The sequence below is a fragment of the Sylvia atricapilla genome, chromosome 3 (assembly GCF_009819655.1).
Source record: "Sylvia atricapilla isolate bSylAtr1 chromosome 3, bSylAtr1.pri, whole genome shotgun sequence".
Lineage (NCBI taxonomy): Eukaryota > Metazoa > Chordata > Aves > Passeriformes > Sylviidae > Sylvia > Sylvia atricapilla.
In genome coordinates, this window is record NC_089142.1 from 80,385,966 (window position 1) to 80,411,418 (window position 25,453).

Sequence of the window (25,453 nt, forward strand, 5' to 3'; positions counted from 1 at the left end):
AAACTCAATAAGCAGTCTAAAGTGTGATTAATTTTTACTCAGTCTTAAATCTAAGACAGTGAAAGAATGAGAATTAATTTTTCATTGCTTCACTAAGGGGATGTATAACTTAGAAATGTCAGTATTTGTTGGGTTTTTTTTTTGTTTTGCTTTGACAATAAGCAGATTCATGTTGCTGTTCTGGTTTTTTGTTTTTGTTTTTTAGGTGACAGGAGATGATGAAGCACAGTTTGGAGCCTCATCTGAGCAACATCATGACTTGGAGGATGCTTGGTCTGAAAGTAGAGCTAAACCAACTCTGTTTAATCTGAGCAGCCCTGGGGATGATCGTGCTGAATTGCAGGAGTCTTCAGAAAGCGTACCTGGAGATGATTTGGAGAAGATGGATATCAGCAAGGAAAATAGTAACTTCTCTGTCAGATCAGACCAGACTACTTTGGAGTATCATGATGCAAAATCACCTGGTGATTATGAAGATGATGTCATCTTTATAGCTGCTAAACCAGCTAATTCTTCCACTGAAGAAACTTTTGATATTCAGGATTTGGAGAAGGAGGAAGACAGTGAAATGGTTGAGGATAAACCTTTCCAGATGAAACAACCAGATCCTTCAGAACGAAGAAAAGAAGCAGGTGTGTTTTGTCCTGTTTCTAACCTAAGTTTCTGAAATTTTCAAGTGTTTTCAAAAGATGGCATTACTGATAAGGGCAGCAATTAATGATGAGTTTTCATAAGTGCCCTAGGCTTTCAAAATTCTCTGTGTTTTAAGTCTTTTTTAAAGTATCCTGGACCTTACGAATGTATACTTTCCTTGGCTGACATTTTTTGTGTAGTTGCAGCTGAAAGGCAGCAGTATGGGAGTTTTGAAAGGGATACATGCTTAAAACTTTGGCTTCTGGTTATGTTTTAGGGGTACTTCTATAATTTGCAGGAGTTTTTATATTGTTTGACTGAAGTTATGCATCAGACTTCTGCTGGAAAGAAGAACACAGGCCATCTGTCCATTTGCAGTCTTGGTAGCATTATTTTGTTAAGTCCCTGTCCTAGATGAAATACATAAAGGATCATTTTAAACTCATATGAGCAGTTTAAAAGAAGTGATATTGAGTGCAACAGGGAAGTCATCCATCTCTTGATTTTTGTAGGATTTGTGGAAGAATCAAATGCTGAATATCATACCCTTCCTGAGCATAAGTTGGTGTTTAAAGCTGCTGAGGCTGCATCTTCTGGGGCTGGAAATGAAGGGTGAGCTTATGAAGTAGATACATCTTTGGGTTCACACAACATAGCTGCTGGCTTTTATGTGTTTGAAAGCTGATTTTGACCTGGGATTAGTTCTTTCCTGTGTTCCTATATGTAAGGGTCTGTCTATTCCATTCTGTCTGTGACCAGAAGTAATCTGGCATGAACGTAATGCACACTGACTAGCTGTCAATTTGAGCCTTTTTTCTCAAATCATTGCAGACCCCAAAGTATGATGATAAAGACTTCATTCAGTAGTCCCATACAGACCTTGTGAGAGTTACTAAGCAGATACTGTGAACATAAGCCCTGGGGTTTTTTCTGAAAATTGTGTAGTTAAAAATGAATCCTGAGATTCCTGTAACTTCAGTGGGTTTATTTTGCAGTTTGAATGCTTTCTGACAGTATTTTTACATTTAATTTCCGTTTTCTGTGTGTGTTCAATTAGCATCTATTTGTTTATGCAAAGGGAAGCCATCTTCTCATCAGGTACTTTAAAAGCTACAACTGCTGAGTGATAAATACAGAATGTCAGCAGTGAGAGACCCTTTAATTTCAAGTGGTGACTTTCACCTGTACAGACTTCGGTTCAGTTGGTTCTGAATCTGTTATTGTAGTTGTCCTCTTTCTACAGAAGACAAATAATATATTATTCTGTAATACACCTCTTTTATGTTACTATCTAGTATTGGATAGCTGGAAAGAATATTAAGTACTTAATTCATTGCATAAAATGAGTTACAAAATGAATTACAAATTGAGTCACAAGTTGAATATGTTGATAGAGGAATTTCTGATTTTTCTTATATTTTTTGTGGTTTGAAACTTGAAGATTTTGCAGTGAGAAAGTAACTTGTAAAGTTCTTAAAGGTTTGTTTTCAGTCTTTATGATGAATTTCTCTTCTCCTTTTCATGAAGCGAAACAACCTACCAGGAGTCTGAAATGACCTCTTCATCAGAGGAAAAAGCCATACTGGTTGCAACAAATCCACAGCTTGCTGAACCCCCGGAGGCAGACAGTGAATGTATGTTGGAAATGTTCTGTGTCAGGGTAGAGGAGCTCCTCAAATGAAATGTGTCGTTTGCCATACCACTGTAGGCGTCTCAGATTGAAATAGTAGTAGCATGTTACTGCTAACTTCCATTAAACTGGAGAGAACATCCTTCTTAAAGAAATTTCTTGTAGAAAGTGCATAGTGGATCTTATAGTTCTTGATCAGCATCTTGACTGAGATGCTGGTAGGACTTAAAGTATTATAAGGAGAGATCAGTATTTATTTTAATGTTGTATATCACTACCAATTTGTTTGCCGTGGGATCTGAGTATTTATTTTAATGTTGTACATCACTACCAATTTGTTTGCCGTGGGATCTGCTGCTTGATTTACTATTTTAAAAGATGATACATTCTCATTATTCAGACTGAAGCAACTATGTACCAGTGTGCCTTTTCCAGCCACGTTTTCCTCTTTTTTTCCCCTCTATGGACTTGACAGCTGATTTTCTCCACCTTCTGTCATGTGGGGCTGCATCCTTTACCTGATTTGTAGTTGTCACAGTTTAAATCCAGTCGACAATAAGTCCCACACAGCTGCTCACTCATTTTCCCTTTGTAAATGGGGGAGATAATCAGAGAGCTAAAAGTGAGAAAACTCATGGGTTGAGATAAAGACACCTCAATAGGGAAAGCAAAAGTCTTGCATGCAAGTCAGGCAAAACAAGGAATTCATTCACCACTTCGTGTTGTCAGGCAGGTGTTCAGCCATCTTCAGGAGAGCAGGGAGATGGGTCATGGGAAGACAAACACCATAACTTGGAATGTCTCCTGCTTCTTCCTTTTTTCACCTGCTTTTTATGCTGAACATGATGCCATATTTTATGGGATGTCAGTTGGGGTCAGCTGTCCTGGCCGTCCCATCTCTTCGTTCCCCCCCAGCCCACTCATTGCTAGAATGGTGTGAGAAGCAGGAAGGCCTTGGCTCTGTGTAGGTGCTGTTCAGCAGTAACTAAAACATCCCTGTTACCAACACTGCTTTCAGTACAAATCCAGAGTAGAGTAGTACCAGCTACTATGGAGAAAATTAACTGTCCCAGCCAAAACCAGCACAATATTTCTCGCTTTTAGAGAAAGCCCCATATATGTGGTAGGATGGAGAACCATTTTGTTGGCTCTTGCTAGCTTTGTTACTTCTTTTTGCTTAAACTTATTTATAAAAAGGTTAAGGTAAAATTACATAAATCTCTCCTAGCTGTGATAAGTATCCATGACAGTGAGGACATGGTCAGTACTCCATCCGAAAATCGCCTTGAGAGCAAGTGTGTGGATTTACCTGAAGAATGTAACCCTGAGGCAGCTGAAGTTGAAGAAGTCTCTGTTCCTAACAATCCTCCAAAAACTGAGGAAATTAATGTAAGTAAACTATTTTCCCATTTTCTACAAAATAGAAAACAGTTTGCAAATTGAGGACAGACCTGTTCTACTGACAATTAGGAGAGACTCAAAAATGTGTCTGTTTCTTGAGCTGCTTAACACAAGTTTAAAACCTCAGTGTTATATGGGCAGATATGTTTTTCTCTTCTGCATTTTCTGTTCCTGTAACATGAATGGGACTTGTCAAGGCTTAGGCCTTAGAGAGCAAACAAAACCAAAATAGAAACCTGAACTATTTTTTAAACAACTAGGCATTAGTTTGATTTACTTGAATTCAAACTTTTTTATTTTACTTTAAAAAATAGTTTTAATGTTAAAGACAATAAGAAAGTTACAGGAGTGCAGCTTTTTTGTAGTGGTAACCATTGCAAACAAAAAGATGTGGGAACCAAACTCAGAATTATTTAGGTGCTTAGGTCCTTTACTATTTGTTCCTTCTTAACACAAACGAAATTCCCAGTAATGAGCTCATTTTGGTGTCAAGATACTTCTTCAAGAGATGGAGGTATTTAGAAAGCATGTGTTATCTCATGCAATACAAGTGACTCCTCAAAGTGCGGTGTTGAGTTGCTGGATGTGACACCTGGCCAGTCTAGATGCTGCAGTCAGAACTGTTATGACTGAAGCTTTAAGCATTGGGAACCCAACTGTATTTTACCCTGTCAGAGGCAGTGGGTCACTCTGGCTGTGGAGCAGTGCAGAGGGCACTGCAATGGGATGGTCACTGCTGGTTGTGTACACACCTTGTGTTGGAAAACTGCTCCTGGTCATGGGCGGTGGCAAATGGTCAGTTCTGAACAGAAATATCAGAAACCGAGCACGTGAACTGCACACGGGGACTGCTCTGATCCCTGTGCCTCAAATACATAAGCTCTCTGCTGTAGTACAAAAGCACACTGTTTCATGTTCAGGGGTGATTGGAAGGGAACTGTCCTCAGTTTCATCTAGCTCAGTGTGAAATTTGTCTATTTGCTACTGAATAAAGCTTTAACAGACATTTTTTAACTTTAGGTTATAGAAGATACCTCAGAACCAGCACCTGAAACATCACCGTATAGTGAGCTAGATCCATCAGGCAATCTTCATTATAGCTATGAAAATATAGAGCAACAGTTTGCATGTGATTTACCTGATAACAAAGATAGTGAATGTGATGCAGCTGAGGGAGATGGAGACCTTTTTCTGTCTCAGAGTAATTTTAGCTTAGTTTTGGAAGGAGAAGAAGGGGAAGCAGAGATGGGAGACCCTACATCAGTAGATGCTTCTAAACCGGATGACAAAACAACAGAAGAAAAGCCTGTGACCAATTTAGGAAATACTGAAGGCCAGGAACATGTTACAAACTCAGTGTCCACTGTAACTGGTGATCAGGAATCTCAAAATATTGCAGAGTCACTCCCATATGTGCCTGAACCTATTAAGGTTGCCATTGCTGAGAACTTACTGGATGTAATCAAAGACACGAGGAGTAAAGAATTTACATCTGAAGTTGTAGAACAATCTATTCATGAAACCATAGGTAAAAAGGTAACTAGATTCCAGAAGGCAAAAGCTCCTTTAACGCCTGTGCTGGAAGCAGTGGGAGAGGAGACCAGCAGACCTCATTACGGCATTACTCCAAGAACACGCACGCGGGGACAGCTGAGTAGAAGTCCAGCTGTTCTGTCTGCAGGCACTCAGCAGCTGCTGAAGACAGACAGCCCAGCTCTGCTTGGAATGTCTCCTCGGAGAAGTACCAGGCGAACAAAAGAAGCACCTGAGACTCCCAGACTCCAAACAGAAGAAAATGCCCAAGAGCAGCAAATACCTGTGACACCTGTTACTCCTAGGAGAGGTAGGAAACCTAAACTGTCTAATTTAGTAAAAACAGAAAGCAGCCATTCTGATGGACAAGCCTTGTCTGACAGTACGCAGCCTGTTACTCCCAGAAGAGGATTAAGGAGAGCAAAGGAAGCTGCATCTAAACTCCAAGAAGAGGCTCATGAGGAAACACCTCTTGCTGAAGGCAGCATTGTTGCTTCTTTTCCTTCCAAAAGGACTAAAGGAGGAAAAAGTTCAGCTGGAAATCCAGAAACTGGCAAAACTGACACTGATCATAAAGTAAAACCAGCAGTCAGTCCCAGTAGAAGTGCAAGAAAATTAAAAAGCTTTGATTTACAGTTTACTGAAGATACTGTCAAGGATAAACAGGTGCAGCTTAGTGACCAGCTCCTTTCACCTGTGCCAAAAAAAAGAGGCAGAAGAAGAAAGATAAGTTCATCAGAAGTTTCAGAAAATTCTGATCTTGATGTGTCTAAATCATCTCTTCCTCAAACAGAATTTAAACTTCCTGTCACGCCTAGAAGAAGCGCTAGGAAGGCAGCACAAAACCTCTTAGCAGAGCCAGAGTCTACCCCTTCTCAGGAAGACATACATTCAGGTGTGAAAGTAGAAGTCCTTGATACTCCTAAGAGAAGAACTAGAAAACTGCCACACGAGAAACCAGAAAAAGTGGATACTCGTGAGCAAACTCCTGCAGAGCCAAGCGAGGAGCCAGCCACACCCAGGACTACGGTAAGGACAGGGCGTCGGGGCAGGAAGAGGAGATCAGTGTCTGAGGAGAGCTCCCAAGGACCTGGTGGCAGTCCTTTGCTGCTTGAAGACATAAACCCCTCAGGACCTGATCAGACAGCAAGAGATCTGACAGATCGTGTTACAAGAACCAGATCCCGCAGGACTGCCATCCATCAGAAACTGTCTGTTGAGGAAAATGAGCCTTTCCTTTTCTCTCCTCCTCTCACAAAGCTGACAAAGAAATTTGAAGGTAGGGTGCACTATGTTTATATACAAAATAAGGCATAGACTCTTCTTTGAACCACAGAAAACAAACTTTGAGGATGGCTTTAAGTATTGTAAAGAATATAAGAAAAAAATTTGCCAAGAGGCAGTTCATCTTTTCCCTGAAGTGTGTGGCTGCCTGCTTAGTTCTGGTAGAAACAGATTATAAAGCTGATCTAAGCTGTGAAATTAAATTTAAGCTATATTTTTGTAAGGAACTTAATTTGTCAGATTTTGAGAACCAGAGATTATTTGTCAATATGTGATTGCCATCTCTTCCCCCCAACAGAGAAATAAAGGATGTGGGCTTCCAAATTCTGTTCAGTTTTCAAGTTCAGATGAGCTGCATCTTGCAACAAACTGTACAGCTGTTTAATTATGTGATTCTTTTTCATGAGTGTATACTTGGTCAGTGAAATTAGTGTACACAGAAGTCTTTTAATTAGAGTACATGATAATTTTTTTTTTTAATATGTGTAATGACTGTTGATGCCTCTGGAGTGTAATACCTTTGATTATGTAGGTGCAGGTAAAATCACTACCCTGGCTTAGTTTTGTTTCACTATCTTTGGTAACAGAATGAATCCCAAGAAGCAGTTACTAGGAGGAAAAATGCCTTTGCATGGAATGTTTATTAAGATGATTGGACCTTTATTTTTGGAAGCTATTGTGCTTTTATTTGTCAGCTGTAATTTAATAATACTGTCCCTTATGTATAAGGTATGTGCATACTAACAATGCGTTGTCATTTTAGCTGGAAAAACAGACCATCCTGTGCAGTTTAAGGATTTAGACCCGGATTTGTCTTCTCAATTTGTCTTTTCACCCCCTCTTTTGCGGTCAAGGAGAAAAAATGTAGCTAGCATTTCCCGAATTGTGAAAGAAGCGGTAAGTAAAAACTCCACTAGACCTATTTCTTGATTTTAATCTGTACCATTTCTTGACATAGTGCTTTGCAATGCTTTGCCTTTTTCATTGGAAACATACCTAAAAAGAACTTAAAATTAATCAGCTAAAAATTTATTGTTTTTCTTCATGAAAACTAGCTATGAAAGTCAGTTTTGAATCTGTGTAAATCAAGAATTGATAAATACTGTTTTGCCTTTAACAAAAGGCACAGTGGCTCTCTTTAAACTTACTTGCTATGTTATGTGTTGATTTCAGAATTTTAAGTTTTGGAATGGTAAAGTAATTTGATGTGGAAGGTTTGTTTTTGCAAACAAAGGGTACTTTTGGAAACAACTTTGGCATGATTTCTTAATGGAAAAAAAACAACATCATTATTACACAGAAGTCTAAGAACTTGTTTATGAGTAACATTTTTGTTGCCTTAATGTAGGAGCTTCCAGCTAAAGAGGAAGAGAATACCAAATCCATAGAGTCTGAGGGAAAGCAAAAATTGAAGAGAGGTAGAACTCCAAAATCAAAAGTGAAGAAAGCAAGCAAGTATGAAATAAGTTTTGAACAGTTATTTGCATTTCCTTAATGTGATGGTGATTCAGTTGTTTAGTACCTCACTGCTTCTTCCTCTCTTGCTTGTGCAGGTCTTCTCTCACTCTATCAGCATGTCTAGCTTGCTGGTCTGATAGCCACCTTTTCCCCATTTAAGGGTTTGATTTGCTAATGGAAATGGAAAATGGAGGGAATAGAAAAGGGCAGGTGGATACTAATTGCAGTGGTGACATTGCAATGCTTTTACATTGCCTTATTCCTCTCTGTGAAGCCACACTCTTCCAGTTTAGTTTCTCATAAGAGGTGGCAAGTTGCCAGACAACTAGTAAAGGGAATGAAAGCAAAATTAACCTTATTTTTGCACCTTTTTTGCCTTGATTCTTTTTTTTTTTTTTAATTGATTTTGGAATTCCATGTCATTTTTATCCTCGATTAAATACTGTTAGTAATGAAAAATTGATTAGATGCCCATCCTTCTTTTCAGAACCACAAAAGAAGTTTCTTGGTCACCTCCACCAGTTGAAATAAAATTCATCTCTCCTTTTGGAAGTCCAGTGGATGGAACAAAAACCAAACAGAAAGAAACTACAGAAGCAGCAGGGAAGACCCTAAGAAAGAACAAAAAAAGACTGTCTAATTTTCCAAAGCCAGTTGTGCGCCGGAAGATGCTGTAACTGTTTTTTAAGTTTATAATGTACGCCACTGTTTGTAAAGTCATCAGAATTGTGTGAATTAGTAAAAAGAAGAAAAATCATCTAATTTGGAAGAGATAATTTATATAAATTATTGTAAAATTTCATTAAAAAATGGTCTTCAGTAAGTAACTCCATATGGAGTGTGATTCCTCAGTCAATGCAGTTTTCTATTTTATATTAAGACTTCATACATTTATATAATATGTAAATACAGCTTATTTTAGGAATGTGAAATAAAAATGTATACTTCAATATGTGCTTACTGTCTTACAGCTTTTTGAGGGAATATTGGGTTGAATGACCTGTATTGCTCAGAACTTTTAATTTTGGTTTGTGGGAGTTACAGACTCTCAAAAGTAATTCCAAAAGCTTTTTAAAAGTTTGTTTAGAATTCCTATAACAAATAAATATTTTAAACATACTAGTTTTAATTTTAAAATTATGTTTGACCTTCTGGCACAAATAATTGGACTTAAGATCCAGCCTGGTAATTCCTTACATTCACAGTTAAGTTGTACTGTATTGAAGTCAGAATGTAAACAATTGTGTTTTAATCTGTGCAATATTTTGTTTTTGTATTTGTCGTAAACTTTGGGAAAGCTGCTTTTTAGTTCATAAAACCAGATCACACCTCAGATGTGTCATTATTTCTTAAAATTTGTTGTCAGCAAAGTGTTACTTGTACAGACGGTGTGATGCTTACATTAGCATATCAGATTTAAAGGGATACTACTCAGATACTTCGAAATTTGAGCCAAAATTATTTTCATAATATGACTGCTACTATAATTGAAATACTTACTGTCTGTAAACATGCTTTGCAGTATTTGAAACCTGCATATCACAGCACTGAAAACCTGATGGTAAAGCCTATATAATAGTCTGCAAAAGGTACAAAAATGTACAGAAATCTTAGTTACAAACCGTATTTTTGAATAATTATTTCATTAACGGTCTTGGGTTAAGGGGTATATCTCCCTATACAGTTTCAATTTGTATAAATAAAGTCACAAACCTATTCTTTTAAAAGCAGACATGGAAGTACTATTTTGATGTGCAGTCTTTTAGAGAATGGATTATTTTTCTGTATGTTAATTTATATATGGATGCAACTTTGAAGACTACAGAATGGTGGAACCTGATATTAAACTTTTCAATTAGTAAAAACTACTACAGTTATTTTAAGACATAAGTTATTTATTCACTTGTACATAGTGAATGAATGTATTAATAACAGACTAAGCTTGTAAAAGAAGATTGTTCTGAGGCTGTGATTTTTCTGTCTCAGAACAGATCATTCTAGAGAAGCAATTGCATGCACTTGAATATTTTTCTCCTTGGGGAAGTATTCATGACAGAATGAGAACTTAAAAAAGTCAAATGTTTAAGATGTTACCGTGGCACTAATTTGAGGCCTTTGAGTTAAGTTAGTAATTATTTTCTCTGTGTATTTTGTACTTTATTGACTATAAATAATGTCAAAGAGGAAAGGGGGGGGGAGATTAGCAATATTTTTTTTTTATATTCTGATTGCACAGAAGTGCAGTGAATAGCTCAGAAGATGGGGTAAGAGGTCAAATTTTAAAAACTGGAATATAATACAGATGGCAAATCTGGGTTTTGTAGTGAGCAAGAGCATTTGTAAAATACTCTGATTATTGTCAAGTAATTTGATGAATTGATGAAATGCTAGTAAAGATTGCTTAATAGGGTTTTAACACACTTCTGTCATTTATACTTATATATATGTATATTTTTGGTATGAAAGTTAATTAGAACAAATGAAAATATAGCATTAGCTGCTTTGATTATTTTTTAGCATCTATTTTACACCTCAGCTAAAATATCCTCATTTGTCTGTGCTTAAGAAAGCAAGCAATAGCAAAAGAAAATTGGCATTGGATTTAATAACTTCGTAAAGGTTTGCAATTTTCTAGTAACTTTTGACTTAAAAGGAGTTTTAAATTATATGTTGAAATGTTTTACTCCTTTTCCCCCCTTTTTTTTGTAACTTGGATTCGGTGCATAGTTCTCCAGTGGTGACTAGTTTCCCCAAGGAGCAGTTTAAGTATAAGCATAATGTGTAACAGGGAGTGGGAGATGAGAAGTTTGAAGGACATAGAAGGAAACGGAAACAAAACCAGACACTGACTCTGTTGAGAGCCTGAGAAAAGGAAGAAGCTGGGGAGCAGTGTTAAGGTGCCAGCTCAAGGATGGGTTTATAATGAAGTAGAGAAAATAGACTTTATGTGGGTGCTCGCTGTGTAGGCTTTCTACACGTGTGAAGGATCAGTGGCAAAGATTTGCAGCTGTTTGCACATGGATCTGAAAGGGTGAGTAGTAGTGCCAGAGAAGGGCAGGAGGGGCCTGTGAGAGGAGGTGGGATGCATTGTGGTGGTGGAGGGATGCAGAAAGCTCTCGGGGCGGGGTGTAGAGCCTGCAATTTTCTTGTAAACAAGGTGGGAATTTCACAGGAGCTACAGCTCTGCTAAACAGAACAGTGAAGTTTTTGTATAGAAAAGTAATTGCTTGAAAGGTGTATTGTTTTATCCCCTAAAGAAGTGCTGGATGGCTAAAAGCTGAAGCCAGATTTTGCATCTGTTACCTTTGGGGTATAACCCCAGAGAACACTGGGAAGGTTGATCACCTTGGGACAGCAGAATGGTAGCTTTCAGGAAGAATAAAATGGGGTGCAATGGCAGATATTATTTCCAAGAAGCACAGAGGAGGAGATATTAGTGATGGGAGTATGAATAACATTAAGGGCTGTTGTTAGAAGGTATTTTGTAAAGAAAAGAAATGTTACAGTGGAAATGGTTAAGCTCTTGAGTTACCTCAAAACCTTTTTTTTTCTTCTGATATTTGTAAACTGAGACTGATGAAAGTATTCGTTCCAGGTTATAACATGAAGGAGAATTAAATCTATTTTACTTTCAACAGCCACTCAGTGCTTGAAGTGCTAATTGATTCATGTTGACTTTGCTAATTTGCCTTAATATTTGTACATGTCCAGTGTGCAAGTAAGGGCACAGATAACTATTTAATCCCCCATCAGAACTTCCTCTCATGGAAGACTACTCTCAGGGTTGTCAGTGCAATAAATTTGTTTGCTGCAATTTCATTACTTTCCATGTAACTGGTATATAGCAAATTTGTGGATTTTTGGTGGGGAAAAAAGCAGCTATAGACAGGAAACAATATACAAGTTCTCATGAGTAGTTAGGCAATGCTTGCAACCAATTAGTCTAGGCCAATCTGAAAATGATGAAATAATAGAATTTTAGGTAATAGGACAGTGTTTGTTTCTTTTGTTCGTACTTTTGTGCAAACTTCTGGGTTTCTGTTCCAGGAATGCTTTTTTCACCAAAGTAGTCAAGATAATGAGTCTCTTTGATATGCTTGAAGATAAACGTTCTGTGGTTCCTGTTGAATTAAAGCTGTTCCTAAAATAAAATGCATTTTCCAGCACTGGGCTGTGTGGATGACCAATATGTGAGGTCGAGGAAAAAATGCAAGTTATGGTTACTGATGTGCCCCCGCTCAGGTCAATTCCTCCTTGGCTGTGTTGTGACTCACAGCAGGCATTGATGTGTTGTGCATTGCTGCAGAACTTGGTTCAAACCTGAACTGAAAAATGAATTATTAGTGAATGACTGCTTGCTTGTATTTTGATACTAGAACTGGGATTTTAGTAACAATGAGAAAAGCATGTAGGAGGTGGGTGTGTGATTTCTGTGGAAACCAACAGCACAAGCCTATTTGACCCCAGGAGTCCAGGACACAGAAAAACCTTTGCTTTTGATCTGACCTGTTGTGGCTTCTGACCGTGGTGTCTTCCTTAAAGGACAAGATCGGTGTGCTCATCTCAGCAGGACCCAACAGCTACATGGGCCAGGTAAGGTCTTACTCAAAGAAGCAACTACAATCAGATTTCACTAATGCACTGTTGTAGACTGGTTAGGTTTTTTATCTCCTTATTGACATTCACCTAAGTGTAATGCACGTGTCAAGTGTTCATTTTTGAAGTGTTTGAAGTGTTAGGTAGTGTTACCTACATTTCTGTCATCCTGGAACTGAACACCAAAATGTAGCACATGCTCTCACACAGAATCACAAGGTAAATGGACTTGGAAGGGACCCACAAGGATCATCGAAGCCCAGCTCCTGGCCCTGCACAGCACCATTGCCAAGAGTCACCCCATGTGCCTCAGAGCGTCGTCCAAGAGCTTCCTGAGCTCTGTCAGGCTGGTGTGTGACCACTTCCCTGGGGAGCCTGTCCAGTGCCCTGCCACCCTCTGCGTGAAGAAACTTTTCTAATATACCCAACCTAAACTTCCTCTGACATAGCTTCAGGCTACTCCCTCAGGTCCTGTCACTGCCACCACAGAGAAGAGATCAGTGCCTGCCCCTTCTCTTGCTCTCATGAGGAAGCCATCGACCGCCATGAGGTCTGCCCTCAGTCTCCTCTCCGCTGAACAGACCGGTGCCCTCAGACACTCGTCATACGCGTTCCCCCCATGGCCCATCCTGGCTGCCCTCCTCTGGATGCTGTCCCGAGTTCAGTGTGTCTGTCCCGGTGTGTGGCACCCCCGTGTCCCGCAGGTGAGGCCGCCGTTCCCGGAGCGGGGCGGCCCTGCCGCTGGGGGCGGGCTGCGCGCGCCTGACCACGACATGGCTGCTGCTGCCTAGCGGGGCTGCGGCGGGCGGCGGGAGAACGGGCTCCCGACAGCCGGCACTGCCTCACTTGCTGCTCGGGGAAGTAAGGTGTCAGATAGAGTTTTGGAGAAGCAGTGGTGACAGGCCTTTCCTGGCGTGACGCTGTTTTGTCGGTGTGGTGGAGAGAATAGGATCCTTAAACTGGCGGGAGAGAGTCACCGAACACCAGGCCCTGTTGCGTGGGTTGCAGGTGTTTGTGCAGTTGGTCTTGCCAGGTTGCTGGTTGTAGAAGCCTGTTGGGGAATTAAATGTTCCAAATCCATCTGAGTACACCCTGGGCAGCCTGCTGTGGGTGTGGCTTGAGCAGCAGGGCAGCTGGACAAGATGACTGCCTGTGGTTCCAGAAGGCCGTTGTGTAATTCCGTTATAAAGCCTAGAACTTGTGCTGGGAGGGACAAGCAGTGAAATACCACACTGCTGTGTTCTGTGCCGAGCCCCTTGGCTCCTCTGGCCAGGGAAAGGAGGCGATGTAGAGACAAGCATTGACTCAGCACAGACTTCAGGAACTTTTGCTTGCTTAGCCATGTTACACAGGCGGCAACACTTGAATGAAACCAGAGTCATGTCAGACAAGAGCCACAGCATATAGCTGGGTAAATTTGCCCTAATGTCCAATTCTGATCTGTGTTGGTTTTGTTTTTCTCACTATAAAGTTTAAACATTTCGCCTACGTCTAATAAAAAATCTTAGCTGTTGGGGGATATTGGGATAGGGTGCTGAAATCCTTTCTACTTGTTATCTTCTGCTGTAGCTTTTTGCTTCCTGGAGAACATAAACTTTTTAAAATATGACTTTTCTCAGATCAGATCTTGCTGACCTGTATCAGTAGACTTGAACTTGGTGTGTTGATCTGTTGTTCCCTGTTTTCTGTTTTTCTGTGTCACTTTTTGTTGATCTCAAAGGCATCAGAAAAGCTCAAGATTCTCCTTTTGCTCTGCTGTGAGATGAAAAAATGTCTTGAGTTCAGTTTTTTTTTAAGCAGAAAGCACTACAGATGATGTACAGGAGATTTGTTGCTGCATACTGATGAAGCTTGGGTCAGTCTCAAAGATATTTATGGCTGACATGGGACTATTTTTTGCCCTTTTCTCTTTATTTACAGTGAAGAATGCAAGACCTAATGGCTCAGGTAACGAGCAGTCTGCTGCAGTTTCCAGAGGTGACTGTTGAAGCACTTAGAGAAGCTGAGACCACACTAGACTCTGTGTTGTGTGGGAAGTTTTCTGGAGGTGAGCATTTTCCTCTAAATTTGGATTGGGTCTAAAGTTGTCATTGCCTGAAGCCCAGGGTTGTAGCACCAGGTTAGTTCTGTTAAATAAAATGCATCAGGTTCTGATAGTGCTAACAGGATATTTTAACCATTAGAAGTACTGAGCATTGAAAGTGCAACAGCTTGCTCCATTCCTGTGCTATTTAAATAATAGAGCTGACCATGCCCTCCGCAGTTTGGAATGAAATAGAAGGCAGTTTTCAAGGAAGAAATTTTGTGTGTTGTTTTGGGATGTATTTCTTTTGTATCAGCTCAAGCACTGCACACATATTTCCAAGGTATAATTGGATGCAGATGAAGACCCAGTGAGAGTTGCTTCTGTTAAGCCCAGGTAGAATCTTATCTACCTGACTGTAAGTACAGTAATGGACCTAATCCTTCCTTTGAGCTTGAAGTTCCTCAATACAGGAACAGGTGTTAAACTCTTCAGTGAAACAACACTTGTTAAATTCTTTCTGGGATCAACAGGTGTAAAAGTTGAAATGCATGGATGCAATGCCCATTTTTAGATAATTTCCTGTCCAAATCGCAGTCCAGAGTAGTCGTGTTTCCAGTAAAATTCTTAACTGGAAATGCATTGGTTTAGAGGGGCTGTATTTGAAGGATGCTTTGAGGCTTGTATTCCTGTACATATTTCAGTGTTTTGGGGCAAACCCAAGCCAAGTATGGTGTCCAGAGTAGAGCTCAGTCTGTTGTAATCTTTATCCCAAAGAGTCAGCGTTCTTGAGTGCAGGAATGACAAGTGCAAATGCAAAAGAGTGGGGTTATGAATTTCCAGATGCACTGGTTGAGGGTTGCAGTGGGTGATTGGAAACCATGCTCCAGCTGTAGGTGGGTTGCTGCCTTCGGTGGCTTTGGGGGCGAGGCCCCGTGGCAGCGCCGTGGCTGCTGTTCAGCGGTTGTGCCGGGGGTTTGCTGAGCGGTGTTTGTTATTCCCTGCAGGCAGGAGTGGCCTGGCGTGGCTGGCGTGCGGCCCCCAGCTGGAGGTGGTGAACTCGGTGACAGGAGAGCGGCTCTCTGCCTATCGCTTCAGCGGGGTGAGCGAGCAGCCGCCCGCCGTCCGCGTGGTGAAGGAGTTCTCCTGGCAGAAGAGGACCGGGCTCCTGGTTGGCTTGGAGGAAGCGGAGGGAAGTGTTCTCTGTCTCTACGACCTTGGGATCTCAAGAGTGGTTAAAGCAGTTGCTCTTTCAGGGAAGGTATGCATCTTTTTGGGGAAATGAAGATTTTGTGTTGTTTAGTGCTGCATAATCCTGTTTTCGGAAAAGGTTTGGAATGTCTCTGAAGGTCGTATGTTTTCTGTATTGTATTAACAGATTGTCAGTTCAGAGTACCCAGCCAAGAGAGCCTTTTTTTCAACATTACTGCATTTTTGTAGGGTTTTTTTTTTATTTTTCTTTTAAGGCTCTAAGGAGCACCATGTTTCCAATATTATTTTCTACGTGGGTTGATAGTGATTCCATGTTTCAGTACTGTTGCATGCTATTTTCCCAAATTTTCGTGGTTTGTATGAGGCAGAAGGGGCAGCATTCAGATTCAGTGAGCTGAGAAAACTTTTTTTTTCTTCCCTAAGAATGAGTTGGCAAAGCACTAGGAGAATAGGGAAAAACAGTGCATAGCATAGTGGAAAAACATGTTATTTCAGAAGCTTCTACATGAAACAATTTTCAAAGACTCTATGCAAAACTAGTAAAGATTTATTTGGAGCCAGTTGTACAGTGAAAAAATATATCTTAAAAGAAAAAAGTTAGAAGCAGCAACCCTTGAACTTTGTCTAATTGTGCAGCGAGATGTGTTCTGTATTTCCTCATCACAGTCTCTAAGACTTGAAGCACAAGAATTTGAATAGTCAAAATACTCTTGTAAGTTCTCTGAGCAGCAGAGAAGAACGAAAATTTAATTTGAATAATAGGAATTCTGAAAATAAAGAAAATAAAATTGCCTGAGTTTACTAGAGGTACCTCTAAGCTTGGTCACCTTATGACCAAGGTGAAAGGTGAATTGTGTAGCAGATGGTCAGGCAGTGCAGTCATAAGCAAGTGCTTGATACCGGAGAGGAGAAAACATCAGGAGGCCTATGAGTTTGGATATTGTCCCCCACTTCTGGGGCTGAATAACCTACATTAAAAGATGGACTGCCTTGGGATGCTCACTTTGCTTTGTTATCAGACCAACTTTTGTTGTTGGTGTAAAGCTGTCTGCTTTGATGGTGCTACATTTGTAAGAGGCCACAAGAGAGCCCCTGTTCTTGTGCTGTCCAGCTGTAGTGCAGGAGCCCTGGTGTGCTCATGTCTCTGCTAGAGCAGTCAGTATTGTCCTGGGTGTGCTGTGGGTGCTGAAGGGTCTGTTGTCACCTTGTGCTGAGGTCATAGGGACTGTTTGGGCTGTCAGGGAGCAGAGAGAGCTCCTGCCTCAGGCTGAGCAAGATCTTGTTGGGTCTCTTGCTGTTGGTTTAGGCTGCCTTTTGCAGTTTCCCTTACCATCTGTACGAGTGCTGGTGTGCATTTAAAACTTCTGTTGGATATTATCAATCAAAGTGAGGGCCAGTGTAGATTTTAGTAAGCCAGCATCTCCCTCCAGCCCTTTCTGGGAATGTTTCATCCCATGGCAATGGTGTGTCTGGTGTATCCCATGGCACTGCCTCGTTTGCCTTGCAGGTTGATTTATCTTTGCTTGGTCAAGAAGGCCTGGACTGTGTCACAGTGCTGATGGGCTTTGAGTAGTGGGAGAACTGGATGTAGCTTTGTCTTTCTCAATTAAGGGGTTTACACTGGGTAAAGCTGCTGGCATGTCTCTCACGTGTCTGTTCTGTGACACAACTGTTTCTAAGTAGGAAACGGAAACTGGTGAGCTGGAAAGACAGAATGTGCCATTGAAGCGTAGTGAGCTTTCTTTCCCAAAATTTCCTTTGTGCTTGATGTACTCGGGGACCGTGCTTTGTTTTTAGGTCTCATGAAGCTGCGTTTCCTTTCCTGTTTCTGATGTGCTAATGCTGGCTCCCCTTGGGAGTGGTTTGTCTTGGGCCTGTCCCAGAGCCGTGCCACTGACGTGCCGTTCCCGCAGGTGACGGCCATCGAACCCATCAGCAGTGACGGCGGCGCCAGCGTCAGCACCCGGCACCTGCACCAGAGTCTGCGCTGGCTCTTTGGAGTGGCAGCAGTGGCCACAGATGTTGGCCACGTCCTTCTGGTTGACCTTTGTTTGGATGATTTGTCTTGCAGTCAGAATGAAGTAGAAGCATCGGGTAAGCTGCGGTTTTTAAACTTGAATTCAGACATAAGAAAATCGGTTTCTTTTCAAACACCGGCTTTTATCCCAGTGAAGATCCCAGCGTGCTGATGGACTGCTGGCATTTGTGAGGTTGCAGACTGCTGACTGCAGATGGCAGTTGGACATTGGATGGTGCTGAACTAGTCAAAAGATGGGAGTGGCTTAATAGTCCTCCTGATGTTAAGAAGGCATCTTGCTGCTCACATCCCATTTTCCCTGTGCTATTACCAGTGGGATATAGGAATTTTTCCATTTCAGTCAGTGCCGCTGCGTGGTAGGAAACTGTGTCACAGGTACCATAATTCTTGGGAGTGTTCTTCTGTTTCCATGAATGGCTTGGGACGAGGTTTAGGCTTGTGTTTTAAAATAAATCTGGCTTATCAAAAATGCTGCATTAGGGTGAATGAATACGGCAGTTTGTGTTTTCAGATTGTGCACACTGTTTTGGGTGCTGTAAGAGTGGCTTCAGGAGTTCATGTTCCTTCAGGTAGCTTCATCATTTGGAGGCCCAAACTCCTGATTTATAGGGTCCCAGAAGAATTTGATTATAAATTCATGTAACTAATGGTTACATTTGTTCTCAGTTTTGAAATGGGAGTGACAACATCTCTCCCATTGGAGAGTCCTTCTGTTCTCTGAATGGGTGCAGAAAGAATGAAGAGCAGAAAAAGGTGTTGCAGAAATGGGTGTTTTGCCTGGCACAGTAGAGTTAGATTATACACGTTGTACAATGACATGAGTCTAAAATGCCATGGAAGTGGCATAATGCATTAATTTCTTGCCTGCGTTTTTGTGTGTAGATCTAGAAGTTGTCACGAGAATTCCTGCTGAAGTTCCACAAAGAAGAGAAGCTGTGACCAGGGAAGGGAGGCATCTCTGTTTTCAGTTACGAAGTCCTTCAGGAACAGCAGTATCCACCCTGTGCTACATAAGCAGAAGCAACCAGCTCGTTGTGGGTTTTTCTGATGGCTGCTTGTCACTGGGGAGCATGAAAACTTTGAAGAAGGCGTAAGTACTCCTCTCCACTTAGCCAGGCTTGGACGTGCAGGGGTCTCAATTTTTCAGGAAATATATTAATTTTGAGAGCCCTTTTTCTCTGAGTGGGATGTTTGGTATAACCTTGGAGTGTTCTGAAATCCTCTTCTGAAATGAGTATTAAGTCATACATGCATGAAGTGCTGTGCCTTCTCTGCAGTGCGCTGCAGTTGATTTCTTACTATGCCTGTGGATAGAGGTCTTGTGGAAAGTCCTTGGTCATGTCAGGCAGCAGGGATGTGAGGAATCTGGTTTTTGTAAGTCTGTTCTGTTCAGTCGCATTCAGTGAAATGAGGCAATGCGCGTTTTTCCATGAGACAGGTTTTAGAGATTATTTTTCAGAACCAGTTATTGCAATTGGGGCATGCACTGAAAGGCTTCAGTATATGAATAATGTGATTCTGGTGATTATATATTTTTAAGGGACCAGGATGAAACTAGTGGGATGTGTTAATTCAATAGCTTATCTATGCCTGAAAGTATATTCTTTCCTACATTTCAGCCTTGTTGCAAGCAGGGGGTTGACTCATTCCAAGGCATAGATGTACATGAACCAGATTTTCCTTGGAAGCCTTGGAGATGAGAATATGAAGGATGTAAATTTATAAACAAGAGAAAATTAAGAAATTATTTAAAATCCGCTGAATATAAATCTCACTTTAAATACTTGGCCAGATTCAGATAGGGGTTTACTTCAGCAAATCTGCAGTTACTCACCAGAAATTACTGATACATAAATAGATAATGGACGCATTATTAGGTGTCAGGAAAAGATTGTGAATATACAATTAAGGTTCAGAAGTCTGAAAAAAGGAATGTCCAAGTAGAGAAATGAGAAGCTCCTTCTGTTTAGTGTTGTTTTAAATATGTTGAGATTTACTGCATTTTAAGTTCAGATTGGAGTCAGCTTCAACAATAGAAACAGTGTTTTCCCCAGCAGCTGAACTCATAATTTCTGTTCCTCCTCCTCAGGCAGAGGAGGACATAAACAGAGATTATTGCTTTGACGGACAGAAATCTCCTTACCTTGACTGCTGCATAAAAAGTAGCTACTTACTTGACTCAGTCATTTGTCTTTTTAATTTTTTTTCCAAACCTGTAGGCACTACACTCAGCTTGGAGGAGGAAGGATTCCTGTTTGTGCCCTTACTTTTCAAGAGCCTGAGAGTGATCTTCAAAATTGTTGCTACTTATGGGCTGTTCAGTCTACACAACAGAGGTGAATAAAAATTACTATAAGCCACTGATTTTGCTATTTTTTAAAAATGTTTGTTCACATAGGGCTGTCCCTAAAAGAGGACAATGACAGTATTGCTGGTTGCTTCATGAGAGCTTCAGAAGTCTTTGGAGTCCTTGCGTGCCAGTTCAGCTTCTCTGGCAGAAAAGGAACAGTGTTCAGCAAACAAATCAATGGTTTCCAGATGGGATAAGGAATAAGTCAGAGTGTGGAAGGGTGCACTGCATGCAGAAGAGGGACTGACTGGAGCTTAGGTGGAAGGGAGACAAACATACCTCTCTCTCAGCATCAGCAAGCTACTTAATCAATGCCCAGCTGTTCCTGGAGTGGCAGTCTTAGTGAGCTTGACTTCAAAGCAGTTTTCATGGAGAACTCTTTACTGTTGTGAGCTATTGCCAACAATTTTAGGTCCATACTGCATATTAAAGCTTTACATTGGTATAGATAGCATTTGTCCCTGAAGCTGTTTGTGTCAAAATTTCCCCCTTTATGTTTTACTGGCTAAATGTGAGCAATTATCATGATTTGGGAAAAAAACCAGTGTTTTTTCTTTCTGGCCAGAGCGTGCTCTTAAGTTAGTTTCAACCTAGATCTAATAAAATGATAATGAGGATTGTAAAGCAGCTTTGTAATCAAATCTCCTCATTTATACCTTTTTCAGTGAAGGGAATGCAGTGAATTTACATCTGTTGCAGTTAGCATTTGCTGGCAGGAAACGTCTGGCATCAGGGCAAGTCATCTATGAGGTAAGACAAGCCTGTATGTGAGAGACGAAAAGATAAAGTTTCCCTGAGTATCAGTTAAGTTGGTTCTTAGTATATTAATGACAGCTGAAATTTCTAGTCATTAAAATCAATGTCTGTTGACTTCATGGAATTATAGTGCTTTATCTTATGGAACTGTCCTTTGATATGGTGGACATCTTGTTCAGGTCAGCAACGTTTATTAAAATTGATTTTATCTTTAGTCATTTTATAAGAAAGATAAGATTCTTTGCTTGGGCTTCATGTTAGTTTTTCAAAGAGATGGTTTTGATTTTTCTTGGCTACTGTGTAAATGTATCCGCTATTTCCAAAATTCCTGAATAAAACAGAATGGAATGTGCATGCATCAGACAATTTTACCATTTTTTCTTTTCAGTAATGAAAGAAATTTTTCATTTTAAACATTTAAGAAATTTTTAATAATTAATTTTAGACACCTTTGATATTTATTTGCACTATTTCCTAGAGCCATCAAGAGAAAGCTTTTCTCTTTTCAGACTGGATGAATTAAATATATAGAATGAGAATGTGTTGTTTCAGGCCAGTTCATTTTAGATCTCTGAAAGTTTAGGAAACTAGGTGGGTTTTTTTGGAACTGGTTTTGCTGGTTTTTTAGTGTAGGGTGTTTTGGGCTTTTTTAATTGTAGAGCTGCTATTTGTCCACAATACACACACATTAACATGTTGTATGGTAGACAGGTTAAATGAAGGCTGTAGTGGAAAGACAGTATTTCAGTTAATGTTTCCTTAGAAAATGATGGCAGAGGTTCAGGGCCATCCTTTCTGTATCCCTATTTCTGTGTATCTCAAAGCAGTTTGCTTACTCTCTAGTAATTTGGGATCTTGAACACATTGTCCTTGTTCATTTCATGTCCTCTCCATAAGGAACTGAGGGATATTTCCCTGGTAAGAGCCCATGTGGTTTGAAAGAAGATTTTAAATCTCTAGGAAATTCTCATTGTTACTAGAGAGATGAGTGCTCACTCTGCTGAGGTGCCTGTTGATAACGTCTCATGACAGACCTTTAGCTGCTGTAGTGTCACGTTCTGTAATCAAATCATGAAGCAAAGGCTTTGTGTGAAGATGTGTTGCGTTGTTTCAGATGTCTCTTTGTAAGTATGTATTCAGGTTTGTAAAGACACCTTGATGATGCAAGGAATTCTGCAAAACATGTTTAGATCTAGACTAACATTAGGGAAATGCTAAATTTTGAAAATGTACTTGACACTTAATTCTGTTGCATGTCAGATGTAGTTCCTATTGATGGGGAAATTACAGTAAAATAAACATATTGTATCAGATATTTGTATTAATTAATATTTAGGTATTGAGGTTTGTTGTTTTTTCAAAATTGCCTTTCCTCTGTTCTTCATTTTTTCCCCCCAGGGTTTTAAATACTGTGTTGAACTCTTCAGTTTAGCTCTCTCTGGTGGAATCTTTCCCTGGAGAGGGCAGACCAGCAACACTAAATTACTCAGCTGTCAAACTATAGAAAAATTTCACAACCATGTCGACAGAGAGGATGGTGTTAATGAAGGTTTGTTCTGATGTCCCTGCTTGGATATTCTAAACTGCATGGTTTGGAAATCCAGTCAATGAATGCTATTTTCTACCCACAGTCTTAAAGTCTTAAATACTCACCTAGCTGACCTTGTTGGGCTTACTTAAAAAGAAAAATTGTTTCCTGAAGTTACGTGGGGCTTTATCTCTGAACATCATTCTTTAAGGGTAAAAGTAGGTTTTTATTTTTTGATTGGTGGGATGCTAGAGCAGTGTATGGGGTCATTTGTATAAGGCTGGTCAGTCAGTTTGTCCTGCCACTTCTCTGCATTGAACAGTAAGATCATCCTGCCTGTTGCTTAGGAGTGTCACCTGAATGGTTTTTTTTAAGCTGCTCAAACGTCTGGCTGCATCCAGTGAATCTAGTTCCCCAGGACTCAGAACTGGGGCCATTCCTATGAAATATTTTCATCAATGATCTGAATGAGGGGATCAAGTGCACCCTCTGTAAGTTTGGGACAACACCATTTTGGACAAGAGTGTTGATCTGCTGGAGGGTAGGAAGGCTCTGCAGAGGGCTCTGCACAGGCCGGATCAATGGACCGAGGCCAGTTGTAGGAGGTTCAGACACCTCTTGCAATGCTACAGGCATGGGGAAAAGTGGTTGGAAATGTGCCTGGTGGCAAAGTTCCGAGGTGTCTTACATGGCAGCTGGCTGAACACGAGCCACTCCACCACATTAAAAACCCCAAATTCCCAAAATAAGAACAAGAAAAACCTTTTCTGTCTTGTTATTATCGAGTATGAGGCATGGTGAAATATCTGTTAGTTTTCTGATGATTTCTAATTAAACTTTATTCAGAACCTGCTCAAATTAAGTCCTTGGCAGCACATGAGCTTCTGCTGGACATGTGTTGAGGCTAGCGGTGAAGTTGTCTTCTGAGTTGTCAAAGTAATTGTTATACTCTAAGGGAGTTCCAGCAGCTAACAAAATTAAAATGGCACAGAAGTTCACAATGAGGCATAGCAAAGTGTGTGAGGATCCCTAGTGATGAATTGAAGAGAGAACAGAGAAGCATTTTGCCAGACATGCTGCCTTCTTTTGTTTCTTGCTCTGTTAGAATAAATGATATTCACATATTTCATTTTACATCTAGAGAATGCATTGTCCCCAGAGAAGACAAAACATTCCACTTACTGAAAGAACTGGAATAGAACATTAGGAATGTTTTATGTTAAAATCTTTATTTCTATGTACTGTTTGTAATTTTAAGTATTATATTATTTATTTAGTCTGATAGTTTTATTCTTTTACTTTGACTCTTTAAACTTCCTCTTTAGTCACATATGGAAATCAATCATGCTAGCTGAGTGATACAACTGTATAGGATAAATACAGGTATGCTTTCTAAAAATAGCAATCTAGGTATTCCTAGTGTATTTTTCCCCAAAATTATTCATCCAGCATGCAGAACAAAAATTAATAATTGTGTATTTGATTTTGTTTAAAACACATATAATTTGAATAAAAGGAGGCAACATGACTGACGCTGATTGCAGAGATGGTTGCTATTTCATAAATTATTTTATCATTCCTTTTATCACTCCATTTATATTTTCATGAGTGAAGTAACAGCAAATATCTCATATTTTCTACAACTAGAAACAATGTCTTGTCTTTGACAGTAATCTCTCCTGACACAAGTGTATCAATCTTCAGTTGGCAAGTGAATAAAGATGGTCAAGAAGAACCATCTGTTTATTTGGGTGTGTTTGACATCAATCGCTGGTATCACGCTCAAATGCCAGACTCACTCAGGTAGGTTTTAATTAAGTGCTTACAATATCCTTACAAAGGTTAATTTGAAAATTGCTGTTGAGCTTATGCACGTGTTTTCTTTAAGGCCAGAAGAATTCCTTCATGATTGCCCCTATTTTGCACTGTGGTCATTGGATCCTGTAATAAGCATGACTTCTCCAAACCTCATTTTGGATATCCTGGTACACGAGCGTAGTCTAAGTCGAGGGGTTCCTTCTTCTTATCCACCACCTGAACAGTTCTTTAATCCAAGCACCTATAATTTTGGTAGGTATTTCACTGCTTTTCGTTTGAATAGGGACAAGCTTCAATGGAGGTCAAGTGCCACTTAGTGGTTCTCTTTCTTGTTCATTGCTTGTCACCCAAAACCAAAACAAATGCCCCACAAACCTTCTCAAACCTGGTTACCTCATCCTGAGGAGGTACTTGCTCTTGTGAAACATACCTGCAGAGTTCTGGGTTTGGGGGCTTGTGTAAGATCGCCTGGGAAGGGGTGATGGTCATGCAATGAAATGCCTTTGAGCTGAGGCCCAAAGCACAGCACCTGGGTAGCAGCACTCGAGCTTAAGTTTCTACAGACAGACAATAACTTCATTTTAAGGAAAGTGTGTAAGTGATGTGATGAAGGAAGGGGGTGCTGGAGGATTGTCTTTCCAGTCAGCACTATTTGAAAAGCACCAGCTGGTGATAAGGTAACAATGTCTGTCAAAGGTTCCTTGTTTCTGCAGATGTGACGTGCTTGCTCAACTCGGGAGTCGTTCACATGACTTGCACCGGCTTCCAGAAGGAGGTGACTTTTTTACTGTATCTCTGTTGAGGCTATCAAGAGATGAACCTTTTCTAACTTTTCTTTTGCAGTGCTTTGAGTGTCAGAGACCGTTTTATGGTCACAGTGCCCATCCACGTGCATGACTGCAGTCATACCCTGCCAGTTTCATGCAAATGGTACTGTTTTAGGGAGGCATGAGCAGGGATTGAATGGCTTGAAGGGAAAGCAGCTTTGCTGCAGTAGGAAGGAGGAATGTGGTGGAAGTTGGGGAAAGTGTTTGCTTTGTACTGTCTGCATAGTGTGAAGTTAGGGTTTTGACCGCTGATGAACTTGAGAAAGGAGGACAGCATGGAGAAAGGGAAAAGTGATTTAACTGATTAAGAAGAAATGCATGGGGTTTTTTTGTCTAAGACTTGGCCAAATTATCACTTCTGAGCCA

At 40.3% G+C, this 25,453-nt stretch overlaps 3 protein-coding genes across 4 annotated transcripts in view; all 3 read left to right on the forward strand.

The window, feature by feature from the left end:
* Nucleotides 1–12,105, forward strand: part of AHCTF1 (AT-hook containing transcription factor 1) — a 43,846-nt gene extending 31,741 nt beyond the window's left edge. For both annotated transcript variants that reach the window (XM_066315953.1, XM_066315954.1), the window contains exons 29-36: nucleotides 206–632; nucleotides 1,146–1,245; nucleotides 2,161–2,267; nucleotides 3,492–3,652; nucleotides 4,685–6,476; nucleotides 7,245–7,378; nucleotides 7,830–7,936; nucleotides 8,427–12,105. In XM_066315953.1, the coding sequence (XP_066172050.1) occupies nucleotides 206–632; nucleotides 1,146–1,245; nucleotides 2,161–2,267; nucleotides 3,492–3,652; nucleotides 4,685–6,476; nucleotides 7,245–7,378; nucleotides 7,830–7,936; nucleotides 8,427–8,616 (3,018 nt within the window). In that variant the 3' untranslated portion in view covers nucleotides 8,617–12,105. The remainder of the gene's footprint in view (nucleotides 1–205; nucleotides 633–1,145; nucleotides 1,246–2,160; nucleotides 2,268–3,491; nucleotides 3,653–4,684; nucleotides 6,477–7,244; nucleotides 7,379–7,829; nucleotides 7,937–8,426) is intronic.
* A 2,368-nt stretch (nucleotides 12,106–14,473) lies between these two features.
* LOC136358552 (protein ELYS-like) lies at nucleotides 14,474–20,256 on the forward strand. The gene is made up of 5 exons (XM_066314428.1): nucleotides 14,474–14,582; nucleotides 15,449–15,819; nucleotides 17,684–17,864; nucleotides 18,691–18,898; nucleotides 20,028–20,256. The coding sequence occupies exons 1-5, from the start codon at nucleotides 14,474–14,476 to the stop codon at nucleotides 20,146–20,148; spliced, it is 990 nt and encodes a 329-aa protein (XP_066170525.1). The 3' UTR covers nucleotides 20,149–20,256.
* A 3,875-nt stretch (nucleotides 20,257–24,131) lies between these two features.
* LOC136359375 (protein ELYS-like) lies at nucleotides 24,132–25,124 on the forward strand. The gene is made up of 3 exons (XM_066315959.1): nucleotides 24,132–24,245; nucleotides 24,331–24,512; nucleotides 24,974–25,124. Exons 1-3 carry the CDS (start codon nucleotides 24,229–24,231, stop codon nucleotides 25,060–25,062), a joined length of 288 nt encoding a protein of 95 aa, XP_066172056.1. The 5' UTR covers nucleotides 24,132–24,228; the 3' UTR covers nucleotides 25,063–25,124.
* The last annotated feature ends 329 nt before the right edge of the window (nucleotides 25,125–25,453 follow it).